Below are 16,161 nucleotides of genomic sequence, written 5' to 3' on the forward strand. Positions count from 1 at the left end.
AAAACTAGAATGGATTTTTAAAAAAACTGTGATATATTCACCATGCAATATAAATATATAAATATAAAACTTTGCAACCATAGATTGTAGCTACTTGCAACAATATGGGTGACTCTCAAAAACAATAGTCTCAAGAATATATACTGTATGAATCAACTTATATAAAGTTAAAAAACATACAGAATGAAGCAATGTATTGTTTACAGATTCAAGCCTGTGTAGATCTACTAAGAAATGCAAGGGAATGATACAAAATTCAGCACAGTATTTGCCTTGGAGGTGAGAGGAAAGAGAATGGGTTTGTGGAAGAATATCCTGGGGACTCCAGGGGTAAAGGTAATAAGATTTTCTTTACCTGAGTCGTGGGTACACAGGTGCTCATTGGATTATGATTTTTTAATTAATTAATTTATTTTTGGCTGTGTTGGGTCTTTGTTGCTGCTCGTGGGCTTTCTCTAGTTACGGCGAGCCGGGGCTTCTCTTCGTTGTGGTGTGCGGGCTTCTCATTGCGGTGGCCTCTCTTATTGCGGAGCACAGGCTCTAGGCGTGCAGGCTTCAGTAGTTGTGGCACGCGGGCTCAGTAGTTGTGGCCCACGAGCTTAATTGCTCCGCACTATGTGGGATCTTCCCGGACCAGGGCTCAAACCCATGTCCCCTCCATTAGCAGGCGATTCTTAACCACTGTGCCACCAGGGAAGCCCTGGATTATGATTCTTTATACCTTATGTGTACTTAATACATTAAAAAAATCTACTCAGGACTGCATGTTGGTGCCCTGGACACAGAGTTTCTTCTCTGTGCATGAAGCTCAAGACATTTGATCTCCTTGAGAACTTCATTTACTTACTCTCCAGGAGTTACTCAGTCCCTGAATAAAATAGCTCTGCTCTTTGAACCTCAAATGACACTAGAACTTCTAGTGACACCTGGCCTGCTGACATCTTCCCAAGTTGCTGACTGTTTTCTGTTTCAACAAGCCTGGGTGCATTTGTCTGCTCAGAGCTCCCTCTCTTAACACTACCTCAGGCAGCTCTGGCCCTGAATCTCCAGTTCCCCTGGACTCGTGCTAAAGAGAAGTGTCCAGATGCCACCTAGTGGAGTCAGCTATTCTCTGTCAATGCCATCTCTTAATAAGCCAACTTGGCCTTCATTCCTCATCATCATCGATGTCATCATCCTCACTTCTTCGACTCTGTCCTCCATCTCCTTATTATTACTAATCCTTTTAGTGGTTTGGGGCAGTAACTGCAGGTGGTAGGCATCATTGCAGTAGTTTTCAATTAGGATTGCACATTTGAACCTATCAGGATTGCACATTTGAACCACCTTTGAAAGTACTGACGGTACCTTAAAATGTACTGAGGCCTGGGCTCCATTCCAGGTCCAGGAGACTGAATCTTTTGGGATGGGGCCTGAATACATGTAGTTTTGTTGTTGTGGATTTGAACAGCTTTACTGAGGTATAATTAACATAATAAACTGCACATATTTAAGACATACTCTTGGATAAGTTTTTTTGTTTGTTTTTTTGTTTTTTGGCTGTGTTGGGTCTTCGTTGCTGAGCGCGGTCTTTCTCCAGTTGCGGCGAGCCGGGTCTACTCTTCCTTGCAGTGGGCGGGCTTCTCATTGCAGTGGCCTCTCGTTGCAGAGCACGGGCTCTAGGCGCGTGGGCTTCAGTAGTTGTGGCTCGCAGGCTCTGGAGCGCAGGCTCAGTAGCTGTGGCACATGGGCTTGGTTGCTCCCTGGCATGTGGGATCTTCCCGGACCAGGGCTCGAACCCACGTCCCCTGCATTGGCAGGCGGATTCTTAACCACTGAGCCACCAGGGAAGCCCTTGGATAAGCTTTGAAGTATGTACATATACGTGAAATCATTGTCATCAAGATAAAGAATGTATCTATCATCCCCCAAGGTTTCCTTGTGTCCCTTTCTAGTTCCTTCCTCTCACCCCTTCTTAACCGTGCCCCACCCCCACTGCCAGGCATCACAGACCTGCAATCTGTAATCTGTAACTGTAGATTACATTTTCTAGAATTTTATATAAATAGAACCATACAGTGTGTATATATATATATATATATATATATATATATATATAATTTTTTTTTGGTCTGGTGTTTTTCACTCGGCATAATTATTTTGGGGGATTCACCTATGTTGTTGCATGTATCAATATTTCATTCCTTTTTATTGCTGAGTAAGATTCCACAGTATGCATATATCACAATTTGTTTCTCTCTTTACCCGTGGATGGACATTTGGGTTGCTTTCAGTTTGGAGCTATTACAAATAAAGCTGCTATGACTGACTATTCAGGTACAGATCTTTGTGTGCACATAGGATTTCATTTCTCTTAAGTTAAATGTCTCAAGGAGTGGGATGACTGGTTCACATGGGAGGTGTATGTTTAACTTTTTAAGAAACTGCTGAACTGTTTTCCCAAAGCAGCTGTACCATTTTATATTCCCAAATTACTAGTAATTAAAGGCTCCCCAGGAGATCCTAGTGGACAGCCAGGACTGAGACCCTGTGTTATAGCAGCCCATGAGGGTTGAGCTAAAAGATCTGGGAAATGTTGATCAGGAATCCCAAGAGCCTCGGAGGTTCCAGCTCGTGCTTAGTATCATCCCACAGCTCATATCGACCCAGGACACACACTGGAAACTCCCAGGGAGCCATTAAAAAAATACAGTGTCTGCCCCTTCACCCCGCAGAGAGTCTGATATAATTGCCTTGGGGGCCAGGGTGCAAGGGTGGGGGGCTGCCTCAGGCATCACAGCTTTTTACCAGCTTCCTGAGTGGTTCTAGAGCACAGAGTGACCAACTGTCCTGGTTTGCCCAGGACTATGAGGGGTCCGTTACCATGAAGCTTTCAACCATAATACTGGGAATGTCCCAGGTCATCTTAATACATGGTCACTCCATTTGTGGACCACTAGCATGAAGGGCTCAGGCTTTGGTGTTGGACAGACTTGTCAATCTGCCTGTCAACTTGGGAGTTATAGCTCAGGGTTAGTGTGTGTTTTGGGGGAGGGCATGGATAAAAGGGAAAGTGGGGGGACATGAGTAGCCAGGACAGAATGTGGGCTAACTCCCTCTCTCCATTTTCTCTGTCAACCAGGGACAAGTTAGAGATGCCTCAACTAGGAGTTTTGGTTGCTGTTAAAGGGGAGAAATATATGAAGCCCACTTTTTCTGAGCAATTGTATGGTGAGGCAGTGTCCTGCAGAGGCCTCTGCAGCCAGACTGCCTCACTTTCACACTCTGTTTTACCACTGACTATTAATAACTTTGTGATATTGGGCCAAACACCTAAATTCTCTGCCTCAGTGTCCTCAAGGACAGAATGGGGACAGTGTATCTACCTCATAGAGGATGTCTTCAGGACTGAGTTAATGTATGTAAAGCTCTTTTAAAAAATGGTGCCAGGCATGTACTAAGAACTACGTAAGTGTTCACTTTTATTATCTTAATCGCCTTGTTAAAATGAGAAGGGGGAAATCGTGACTAAATATATCCTACAGCCTACGTCCATAGGCTGTCCTATACGGTTTCCTATTGAAAGGTTTTTTGGTTAATCTTTCAGATTTTGTGTTGCAGCTCTAAAGAACTATAGGTTCTTGTTCTGCATGTCAAGATGGGAGGAGCTAAAGGTATATATACTATGTGCTTAATGTTCTTATGCAAATCATAAGGGAGACATAGTTTGGAACCTGATAATTTCATTTTCACCAAGTTGCTTTATTGGTGAGCTGCATTTTTGGAGTTAAAAAAAAAAAACCCACCAGAACACGGTCTAGTAGTGACATCGTATTAGTCTTCGTGTCAAGTGGAACTAACACGGACTCCTGTTTTAGCTTTGCAACTGTGATTTACCAGGTACACAGGGTTCTGTGGAACTCAAGTCTCAAAGTTAGTCTTTGTGAAATGGTAACACTCAATTATCTGTGATAGTGCCTCATCTACTCAGAAGCTTTCCTCATTCTTCAATAACCTAAAAAGAGCAAAAATGCTAAAAACATCTCGAAACATTAATTTAAATCCATTTTACAAAACATGAAAATGTAGAAAATATCAACAGCATGGCCACAGTACAAAGGATCTCAGGAGGAGATTGGGATAATAGCTCTGGTGCTTTGGTACCCCCTCTACAGTACTTCATTAAAATTTTTTTTTTTTAATCCTCTCAAATAGTTTAAGACTCACAAGAAGTTGCAAAATGGTACAAAGAGTTCCAGTGTATCCTCCTTGGGTTCCTCTCAATGATACTGTCTTACATAACCGTAGAACACTGGCTTTGTTAAACCAGGACCTCAGCATTGGTACAATACTATTAGCTCAAGTATAGACCTCCTTTGGATTTCACCAGTTTTTACATGAACTCTTCTTTTTTCTGTTCCGTTTCATTTTGGAGGCTACTTCTGCATTTCCGAACATCATATTATATATATCCTAAGCCTAAATTTAGCTCCCATCACACTGACTATGTCTGTTTAAGCTTTCGTTAGATTCACCAAATCGAGGCCCAGAACAAAACTTACGAACAACGTTCTTTGAGCTTCTAAATTACTTGTATGAAGGATGACCTCAGATGATCTCCTATTTATTGATACACAGTTTACATGGGGAGTTAAGGACCCTTTCTCAAGAGGCTTCGCCATTTACCAGCTGTGTGATCCTGACCAAATTACTTGACCTCTCAAAACTTTAGTTTTCTCATCGCTAAAATGGGGGTAATAATCTTGCCGACCTCATAGAGTTATGGTAAGGATTAAATTAGAAAAGATGTAAAACACATAATCAGTAATGTTATTACTCACTCCCCCTACCACCATCACCGCCAGTACCACAAGTACCACCAGTACCACCGCCAGGGGAATCCCTGTCCTTCTAGCTGTTTTCTTGATGTCAGAGTAGTGCGGGTTTGGCTTAGAGCTGGAAGTCTGCTCAGGGTACAGGCCAGAAGTCTTTACTCTCCTGGCAGATGGCAGGGTGGCGGGGAGTGGTCTCTCATAGCCGGGACAGCAGCCAGGTGGCATACAATCCTGCCTTCCCTGGCTGAAACCGAGGACGCACTTCCCAAAATAATACCACTGCACTGCTATCAGACTTCAGGTACATTGTGGGATCTATAGGCTTTTGTGGGTTGTCCTGCAACCTAATCACCCTTCATATTACATTTAAGTGGAAGAATATATTAGGTTCCAAATGAAACATTTGGAGCACAGCCCACAGAGTGGGGATTGCTTATACAAGAAAGATAATTGCTTGGATATAATTTTGGAAACTAAGACATCCGCTTTGCCCCAGTGCCCTTTTCAAGCAGGAATAAGTTTAAAAAAAATAAAAAGTGGTAAGAAATTGTTGATTTGAACGTTGGTTATTTCCAACTGATCGCAAAATTCTCCTTGTTGGCCTGACTAATGGATTAGATTATTTCTTGTAGTTTAACGTGAATTGATATAGTATCAGTGGTCATAAGCATGTCTTTTGCATTGGCCAAAATCTCTGTATGCTGGGGCTGGCTTGCCCAGGCTCACAGGAATTAATGTGCACTTCTCTTCCCCCTCTGGATTCAGAGAGGTCATGCTGATAGCTTAAAATCAGTCACGGTGGATGTATTAACATTACAGAAATCAGCAAGTGCTTCCCCTGCCACCCCTAAAGCTGGATGTTTGACATTTACCACCAACACACCACTCCATTTTTTAACTCAGCAAATGTGTATTGTATGCCAGCTGTATGCCTGTTATTGTTTTAGGATCCAAACAACCTTGGATAACACAGTCCTTTAAGAGGGTCCTACAGATAAATTTGAAGTCCAAGGAAACATGAAATATACATGTTTTTTGAATGAAAAAGCACCAGCATGTCAATGTAACCCACATAACCCACACCAAACTTTACAAGCAGAAAATCTCCATTGGGAAAGTCCCCCTGTGAAGGAGGATTGTTTTTAAGGCCATCCCAGGCATTCCATTTTTAGCCATCTCCAGGACAGTGTATTCCACAACTATTCACTGTAATCAACTATATTTGATCACTTTCACCACTTTTCTCTGGTCCTGTATCCAGTGTTTTTACGCTGCCAAGCCCAAAGCCAAACACTGTACTCTGGAAACACAGAAGTGAGATCATCTAATGGCTCCCATGTATTTCATCATTGTGTAGGTGTCCTGCTAATATACTTATCTGAACTTTTTAAATATCAAAGCAACACACACATTTTTGTAACACATTAAAATCCTACAGTTTATGATGAAAAGAGACAATCTTGTGCCTCATCCCACCCCCCTATTCCACCCCAAAGTAACTTTCTCTGCTGGACCTGGTTTCCTTGGATCCTGAATCTCAGCTTCCCATTCAATTTTTCCAGAAAATAACTTTTTAGTCCCCTGCTGGGGCGGGAGGGTGGGGGGAGAGTGAGTAGCCACTTGGCTGCATGTGGGAGGTGAAGGGGGCTCTGAGGGGCCTGACAACCTCATGTGAGACTTCAAGCCCCTCTTCCCCATTTTCACCCCATTGTGTACCCCTTCTCTGTGGTACCTACTGCCTCTGGGGGATCTGGGGAGAAAACGGGCTTATTAGTATTCTCCTCAAACCACTTCTAACTTTCTTCTTTCTGCAAAGACAATTATGGCTCCAAGTTTGCCCTTTACCTTTTGTGTCTGTGTGTAAACTTTTAAATTTAAAAGTGCACAGTAAAATTAATGACTCTTAAGTACACAATCAGATAAATATTTCATCAGTGATTCTATTCATTTAACAAGCCCCCAGGTCAAGATACAGAACACTGCTAGCACCAGAAACCTCCCTTGTGCCCCCGAAAGGTGACATCTATTCTATAAATCTGTCTGTTTGTATTCATGGCTTTAATTCACCAAGGTTACTTTGAATGCCGATTCATTAATTAAAATGTTGAGCAGTACTGGGCTCGGCAAGGACCCGGAGGGAACATCCTCCGAATGCTGGACAGTGAGAACTGCAAGAGATACCGTCTCTGGTGTGTCCAGCGGCCAGGCAGGCCCAGTACTGAGCATCTAGTACAGATCCAAACCTTCTCAGTTTATTGAGCTGGACAGGACCAAGAGACTTGTAAAAACTGCAAACAGAAACAGAAACATGCATCTGATTCTTTCCAAAGGAAAAGCCCCGGAATCATGTTTTTCCTCTCCCTTCTCTTCACTTCCATGGGGCTCTGCCTTTGCCCTATCCCAATAATGTGCCAGAATTGCTACCCTCTACCTGCCAGCCCTCCAACACTGCATCTGGATTATTCAGGAACATGGGGGAGATTGGGGGTGGGTAGTGGAGGGGGGTTAGTGATAAGGCCAGCTAGGAAATCCAATAGTGAAGTGGCTGGAGAGAAAATGAAAACCCTAATACAGACCATGCAAGCCCCTACTTTCACAGCCCCCCACCCCCAGCAGCTAGCTCAGTTGCCTGATGATGTGAACGCTTTTGTGATGCTGCTGCTGCTTTGACTAAAAATTTACTGAAGGGGCTTCCCTGGTGGCACAGTGGTTGAGAGTCCGACTGCCGATGCAGGGGACACGGGTTCGTGCCCCGGTCTGGGAAGATTCCATGTGCCGCGGAGCGGCTGGGCCCGTGACCCATGGCCACAGAGCCTGCGCGTCCGGAGCCTGTGCTCCGCAACGGGAGAGGCCCCAACAGTGAGAGGCCCGCGTACTGCAAAAAAAAAAAAAAAAAAAAATTTTACTGAAATACTTAAAGGCGAAAGGAGGAATCCAGAAAAGCTCCAGAATCTTCTAAAATTAAGAGAACCCTTCCAATGTTAATGACCTTAGATCAGATTTGCGATTTCAATTGTCACAATAAATGCAGCGCCTCCGAGCTGTTGGCTCCCATTGTGATTTTGCAATGATTCAGACTTGCGTGGGACTGATTGAGTGTTTGAGGCGTTCAGTTTTCTTACACCTTCCTCATTTACTTTTCTAGTTGAATGGCTTATGAAGATGTAATGAATAGAAAATAAACTTATTGAAATACACTCCTGGGAACTTTGCTCAGTGACATGGATACCTTAAACCTGACATTCCAGAATAGCTCCAACCAGATCAGAAAGCAAGAAGTTATTGCCTAGTGGAAAAATCAAAAGGAGAAAAATACTGAAGTATTGTAAAATTAAATTCTAGACACCTGAGTCAACCAGCTAGGAGGCACACAGAATTATAAAATACCTTTCTGGAAATATCCACAGGGGCTTAGGAAGAAAAGTCGGTAGGTGCAGTTTATTTCTACAGGAGGCAGGGAAATAGAATGGACAGAGCACCAGATTGAAGGCGGGACAGGCTTGCCTGTCAGCCAGCTGTGTGCTCTTGGTACCTCATTCGACCTGTCTGTGTCTCAGTTTCCTCACCTGCAGAAGAGGGTCTTCATTATTACTTCCAGTTTTCACACTGATTCTCCAAGCCTATGACTAATTTTGAGGCTTCTCAGAGTTCCAGGTTGGGAAAATATAGGATGTCTAGGCTCCCTTCAAAATGGAGTTAGAGGGCTTCCCTGGTGGCGCAGTGGTCAAAAGTCCGCCTGCCGATGCAGGGGACACGGGTTCATGCCCCTGTCTGGGAAGATCCTACATGCCGCGGAGCGGCTGGGCCCGTGAGCCATGGCCCCTGAGCCTGCGCGTCCGGAGCCTGTGCTCCGCAACCGGAGCGCCACAGCAGTGAGAGGCCCGCGTACCGCACAAAAAAAAAAAAAAAAAAAAAAAAAAATGGAGTTAGAAGTCACCAGGCCGGAACAGTGATGGACAGCCAGTCTCAGACAAAGCTCAGAACCAAGGGATACATGATGTCCTTGCTGCTAGAAGCGCCACACTGACGTTTTGTGGCTATGGATAATCCAATTATACAAACGTTTATGTGCAATGTGCTTCCTCTGTGAAGCTTCCTCAAGCTTCAAAGCTGCTTCCTCTGTTTTTTGTTTTTTTTTTTCCCTGTACAATAGTGAAAATATTTACAGTTAGGCCTGAGGCAAAACGCTAAGAAATTTGCCGAAGTTTGGCCAAGAGTGTTGGCTCCAAGTGGCCTTGCTCTACCCTTGATGTGCTCAAACCACTCCCCAAGGCTGTCATCACCATGCCAGGACTGTGCTTTGATCACAAATCTCAAATGTGCTCTCAATGCTGTGTGGCAATCCAGTCTCATTAGTAAGTACTTAATTCTTTCTTTACTCTTCTCAAACTTCTTCTGAGCTCTCAGGCACACCCAGCTTGCCCCACGGTCGCTGAGAAAATGGAAGCCATCAGATGGGGGATTCCCTCATCTTCTCAGCAGCAAATCTACAAGCTGACTTCTTCCTTCCCCATTTCCCTGGAGGAAGTGTCCTTCTGACTACTGTTAAGTTAGTCAAACAAAGAGGCCATTAGACTGAGATGCTCTAATGCCCTAGAGGCCTATGTAAGCAAACCAGAATCTAAGTCTGTAAATGTCTCAAGGTTACAAAATCCAAAATGCTGGGGACAATCAATCACAAACAGCCAACTAGGCTTTAAGCTACAGCCAATCAATATCTACCTTACTTTGCTTCCACCTTTTCTCTATAGAAGTCTCACCCCAGCTCCTGGTGGTGGAGTTCCTAACCACTTCCGGTTTGGGGCTGCCTGATTTGAATCCCATTTTCGTGCAGATAAACTCTTAAAATGTTTAACAGGCCTCGGGTGATTGTTCTGCACTACAAAGGCCAATACTCCACATGTGTTCAAGTTCACCTCCCTCCTGCCTTCTCAAAAACTTCCCTTTAAAAAAAAAAATCACCCCTTTCTCCTGTCTCATCAACCTCTCCCTCCCCTATTGTCCCACCCTCACCAGCATATGAATCGTGATCTGGACCCTTCTCCCTTGAAAAACAAAAGAAACAAAAGGGAACAAAATCCAAACACTCCATTGTGCCTTCTAACCTTCTTAAGACTTGTCTACACAACTGAATTTCCTTCACTCTCCTGCCACTTCAACACACCTGCTTCGCTAAGGTCACTCTGTGTCCAAGTCGTAACCCTTAGAACCTGCGAGTATGAATTATCTGCAAAAAGATGTAACTACCTTAAGTATCCTGAGAGGATATAATCCAGGATTTAGGGTGAGCCTTACGTCCTTATAAGAGAAAGGCCGTGGGAGGCTTGAAACCCAGGAGAAACAGGAGAGAAGGCCACGTGAAGGAGGTGGCAGAGATGGGAGTGATGAGTCTACAAGCCAAGGAATACGAGGCATCCCCAGAAACCGGAAGAGGCAGGGAAGGATTCTCCTTCACGGCCTTTGAGCAAGTGCAGCCCTGCTTGTTTTTGAACTTCTGGGCACCAGAACCCTGAGAGAATGAATTTACGTTGTTTTAAGCCACCAAGTTGTGGCAATTTGTTATGACAGCCCTCGGAGATTGTTAACAGTCACGAAAGACCTCCATGCTGCAGAACCCCAGACTAAGTACCATCTCTCTCCCATACTGCAACAGTACTTAACTCAGCTGACTTCTCCTTGCTTGAAGCATCTTACAGTCCTCGCTTCCAGGGAAGCACTGTCTATAGGGTTCTCTTTTCTCTTTGTGAACGCTTCCTCTTGGAGTTCTTTGCAAGCTTTTCTGCTTCTGCCTAACCTCCAAATGTCTGCTCGTCTTCTCCATCTTCTCTAGTAATCACATCCATACCTGTGGCTCTAAATATCATCCATATAACAAAGATTCCCAAGTTGATGCCTCCAACTTAGACCTGCTGAGAGCTCCAGTCATGTGTATCCCATGTCTTCTTGACACAGCAGCTTAGAGATTTCACAGTGATCTCACACGTGAGCAAACACACATGTGCAAAACAGAACTTCTGATCTTCATGAAACATTCCTTTTGCCACCCCCCCTTCCCCAAAGCCTGTCCTTCCTCTGGTTTTCCACATCTGAAGAAATGGCATCTCCACCTAATACAACTGCTCTAGCAGAAACCTGGGAGTCATTCTTTCTCCTACTCTCACATCCAATTCCTAAACCAGTCTTGTCAATTTAGTATGTAAAATGGATCTTGACTCCACTCACTTCTTTTCAGATCTACTGTCACCATCCTGGGACCACACGAACACTATGTCTCACTGGGTCTCTTGCAACAACTTCCGATGGATTCTCCACACAGCAGCTAGACATCTTTCAACAGATCACATCACGCCATGCCCTATGTAAAGCCCTTTGAAGGACTCCCACTGAACTGAGCACAAAAATCCAAACTCTAGGAGTCCTTCTGTGACCTTGCCATGCCTTCTGTCCATCCCTTTCCCTGCTCTGTCCACAGTGCATGTTCCTTAGGTTCCAAGAACTTAGCAGGCTTTTCCCACCATGGACCACCTCTGCCTGGGATTATCTCCCCAACACCTTCTGCCTTCAGCTTACTTCCTCAGAGGGAGCTCCCTGATCACAACCCCCAACCCATTTTACGTCACTTTCTCCTGTTATTTTCTCTCACAGAACTCAATTCTTTCTACCATTGAATTTGTCACAATCTGTAATCACACGTTGGATCGTGTGTTTATTTATGTACTGTCTCCCCCACGAGGGTGCCTTCAGCAAGCAGCTGGGACTACGTTTCTCATCACTGAGCAGAGTGCCTAGCTCAGGGGCAGCCACAGATGGGATGCTCCATAAATATCTGTTGAATGAATTCACTCTCTTCTACACCTTAAATGTGGGTTCTAGGAGGAACGCTCGTCTGGTGAGGACACATACACCCAAAAGAATAAAAAACAATACCCCCAATCTAAATTTTATGAAAACCCGAAGACTGTTTTTACAAACATATAAATTATTTTATTTACAAAGCCATGTTACCAAAAAAAAAAGAAAAAAAAAAAAAAAAAAATACAATCGCTCACTGGAGAATGTCTCCAGACCTTGTGCTGAACCACGGCAGTATCAATAGATACATGTTTGTTCTTTCCTTTTTAAAACTGTAAGCCATAGGATTTACTATTTACACCTACTTTAGACATTTATTCTGCTTACAATATCACAGGCATGGAATGAATTCTATCTGATAGTGCTAATACATAAAGGTGCAGGACAAAGAAGGAAAATACTTAGTGTTACAAAATATGGATTGTAGAAAAGAAACCCACTCCACAAGTGTGGCATTTGTTTAGAATGTTTGGACATGCTTTCTTCAAAATTCTTCTGGAAAAGGTTCTAAAATCGGTAGTAGGAAAGGACAAATGAGCAGGTGCAAATTCTCGTCTGTGCAACAAGTTATTGAATATACCCCATGACTGACCAGCTACGTAAAACCCACAGAGTTTTGTTAAAGTGCCATGGGCCGACAGCATAACAAAATAGAAGGTGTAAATAGAAAATTTCCTTTTTTCCTTTTTTAAAACAAGAGTTCACTGAGAATCAGCAATAATAGAATATGCTGTATAAACTATTCTCTACAAAGGTTGATCAGCATTATTTACAATTGGTACATTGATACAAAAGAAGGCATACAAGTTATCCAGGTCGCTTTTTTTTTTTTTTTTTTTTATGGCTGACAGGTCTATGCATTGCGTTACGCTTTAACAACCAGAGCTTTCGAGCCTCTATGGCTGGCGACAAGTCACGAGATCTTCAGGCAGATGGGGGTGTGTGCAGTCAAGGGGCTGGGAGAGAGGGCTAGGTGGGGTGTGCAGAACTACCCAAACGATATCCCCCTAATAATGCTTTATAGGCTGGTCCAGTTGAACTCCATTCAAACAAACCGAAAGAAAACCTTTTATTTGCATTCCATTTTTCAAGCTGTGAGTTCTGAATACATCATTATAAAGTAAACCTGTAGTTGACTGTGAAGGAAGAAACACCATGGGTTTTCCCTTTTTGCTCAGTTTTCCAGAAATGTCCTCACCTTGGCCAGAGCCAGTCTTTCACCAAGTAAGCAGCATTCGGTGGGGAGCCTCTTTATTCCAGCTTGCAATTCAAGATGTAGAGAGCTAAAACGTTTAAAATCCATTGAATTGCTCCTTTAGTCCCTGTTGAGACATTATTTCTCAGAAGCAGCCACTTAATCTCTCAACTTTTGTTTTCCTTCTTTGAGTGTAAGAGTTTATAAATCAGAGGGTTATTTTGTTGCTGAGATTTTTTTTTGTTTTTACTCCTGCAAGTATTACAACTCAAAATAAATTATAAAAAAAAACCAGACTTCTAAAACCGAACAAGACGAAAATTGTGCAAAAATAACAAAGATATGTACATACTTTTCAGTCTGAAGAAATGTACAATAAAAACATAATTCAAAGAACATTTTAAAAATATAAACGTTGCTTCAACTTTCCTAAGTTTCATATTGTTTCTGAAACTATTCTGGTCAGTTAGCTCTGTAATATAGTAAAACATAAATTATTACAAAATTAACACTATAAAAATTTACTTTAAGAATATCTTCTAAACTTTTTTTTCGAAGGGTCTAACCTTGTTTATAATTTCTTAAACATTTATAAGTCTTAAAATCTGCCTTAACCTTTTTTTTTTTTAAAAAAAAAGAAAAAGTAACAATCTTCCCTTCAATTTGCAGTCTCTTTTTCCCAAGATGGAAATAAACCAGCATATAAGTGCACTTTTAACACTGTAGAAATAAAAATGAAATCATCCGAACTAATGTCCTAGTACCTAATATCAACTCCTGATTTTTAAAAAAATCTTCATTTTATATTAAAAATTTTAGTAATCCTATTAAGAAACACTGTCAGTGCAATTCCATTGATGCAAATCACTCCGTTTGCCTCCCGTCTTCGCAAAATCCAATCATACGGTGAAATTTAACAGTAGTCTGATCCTTGGGTTTGGGGGGAATGGGAAAGAAAAGGAAAACTTCAGGGTGGGGATGAGGGTTTATGTCCAGCTGCAAAACTGGCATTCATTTCTGACTTAGGGATGAAGCAAAACCTCCTGGTATCTCTGCCATTATACTGTATACAAAGTTACATGATTCATAGCACAGAACACTTATTTTATATGGTGAATTCCTTTCTTGACTATGATTCCCAATTAGAGCTTATGGTATTGGTTTCTTTCAAAACTCCAGTGTGAACAGTTTTATAGCTGCAGGCCTCCAGCTTCTCCCTTCCGGATCTTCCAAATGGCTCTTCTCCATAAGCAGTGGTCTTACCACTCCTTCCTGGGTTGGCTGTATCGGAGTGGTGGCCTCTGACAACCTAGCATGAGCTGATCTATGGGTGTGCTGAGTCCACGGGGCCCTCTGGCCCAGGGCATGGAGGTGGCTGGGCAATGCTAGTAATTATTCTCACCAATCACCAGCTGTTTGGCAATTAACCCTCCATGGCAGCTTTCCCTCAGGCCTTTCCTTCCGGTTCTGCTTTTTCTCCTCTGGCAGCGCCCCGGAGGGCAGCTTGAGACCTTCCACAGCGGTGGGCACTGTGCCTCTTCCTGAGTGGCTTCCTGAGGTCTTGTGCCCTTTTCCCTGGGATTCCTCCCCCTGTGACTCGCCCAGCTTTGCGCCCTTGTACATGGTGCCCTGGAAGGGATTTTGCAGCATGGATTCCTAACACGCTCAGATGATCAGTCACCCAGTTCCCACCATCTTTTGAGGATATCTTCTCCTACCCCCAGGCCCTTCTTCCTGCCACCTCCCGGGTCCATTCCTGCTCCTGTCCCTAACCCAGGACATCTTCTCCGAGCTGCACAGCTGGACAGTGGTACTGAGTAAGCCCCATCATTAACTGGCTGCTGTTCTCAACTTTGCATCTCCCTCCTCTGTGCTGGTGCGTCCTAGAAAACTGATGAGGGCACTCGCCCACCCTCCAGCTCTCTGCTCCCCAAACATGGGCTGCTCCCCAGTAACCGCCCCCCCGATGCAGCACACTGTCTAGAGGGAGCTTTTGAGAGCCCGTACCTCTGATGGTCAGTGGGGACCCAGAGAGTGGCAGGTAGGAGGGGACAGAAGGGAAGGATGGGAGAGGGCAAGGAAAGGAGCACTGCACATGCTCAAGTTCAAGAGTTCCAGACGATGCCAACCAGGAACGGACATTCTACAATGTCTGCTCTTGTGGCCGGAGCAAAATGATGCAGTAGCAGCATCAGAAGCTAGAGGAGGGACCCCAAACTTGGAAGAAGGTATACACGTGGCAAGTTAAAGAACGGAAACAAAACACTGGTATTGTTTTCTGTAAATCTCAAATTCACGTTCTTTTTGCCTTTTTCTTTTTCCTCAAAACTAAAAATTGGTCAATTAAAAAAAGAAGAAGAAAGGCCAGAGCCACAGGCAGGGCACAGGAAACAGACTCTTCCCCACTGCCCACTCCCCTCCCTCCCCTGGCCTTGGCCTCCTGGGGTGAGGTCCCGTGGCCAGGCATTGGTTTGGAAGTGGCTTCATAGTCTTGTTATGGAAGAGTCCTTATCCTGCCCGTTCTGTTTGTGGTCTTCTAGGAAAGAAAAGAAAAGAAAAAGCTTGTTTCCAAAACATACATTTGGGATTACCCACAAGAATTCAAGAAGGGAGTCTCAGTTTCCTCATCTATAATGAAAAGGATACCATCCCACCTCCTGCATTTGGCAAAAGCCAGCTGTGATGAGCAAATGAGGTGATGGAAGTAAAGAACTCTGTAAATGGAAGGTAGGCACAGAGATCCAAGCTGTGAAGGAAAGCAAGGGGGCAAATCCTGTGGCTTCACGGAGCTCCTCTCCAGGAGGGACGACCGGGATAATTAATCTTTGTTTTTCTGTTTTTGTTTTTCAGTCTATGTTTTCCTAACTAACTCACAGACAGCATGGAGAATTACCTAAGGAAAAAGTATAGTGCTGGGTTAAGCACAGAGGCTTTGGATACACAGGTTTTGGTTCAAGTTCCTTCATCTTCATCTATAAAACGAGGATAACCAATTTGTCCCCAACCCGACCAGGTTGTTAAAAGGTTGAAAGGTATGTAACGTATGTGAGGGGCAGAGCACGGCGCCTACAGAGGAAGGGCTCAACAAATGGCTACGTTCACTTAGGCTGACGGCTAGCGTTGTGGGTTCCCAGCAGGTATGCCTAGAGTTGTGGGCGACTGCACACGTGCCTGCTAAGGGTCGAAGTGGAGTCTCCAGGTGCACCCAGCAACCCGTGCAGGAGGCCCGCCATAAACAGGCAGATTGCCCTCCCTCCCCGACCCTACACAGAGGAGGGGCTGCAGGTGCTCTGGCACAGA

General features: G+C 43.8%; 1 protein-coding gene across 10 annotated transcripts in view; it reads right to left on the reverse strand.

Moving 5' to 3' along the window:
• Positions 1-12,014: 12,014 nt before the first annotated feature.
• The window catches only part of ATXN7L1 (ataxin 7 like 1), a 240,750-nt gene continuing 236,603 nt past the window's right edge, over positions 12,015-16,161 (reverse strand). For 8 of the 10 annotated variants that reach the window (XM_027123870.1, XM_027123865.1, XM_027123869.1 and 5 more), the window contains one exon: positions 12,015-15,397. In XM_027123870.1, coding sequence (XP_026979671.1) covers positions 15,356-15,397 — 42 coding nt within the window. In that variant the 3' untranslated portion in view covers positions 12,015-15,355. The remainder of the gene's footprint in view (positions 15,398-16,161) is intronic. The other 2 variants (XM_027123871.1, XM_027123867.1) reach the window with 1 other exon arrangement.

The sequence above is a fragment of the Aethalodelphis obliquidens genome, unplaced genomic scaffold (genome assembly GCF_003676395.1).
Source record: "Aethalodelphis obliquidens isolate GAN/ISIS:26980383/991018 unplaced genomic scaffold, ASM367639v1 scaffold27, whole genome shotgun sequence".
In the NCBI taxonomy this organism is placed as follows: domain Eukaryota; kingdom Metazoa; phylum Chordata; class Mammalia; order Artiodactyla; family Delphinidae; genus Aethalodelphis; species Aethalodelphis obliquidens.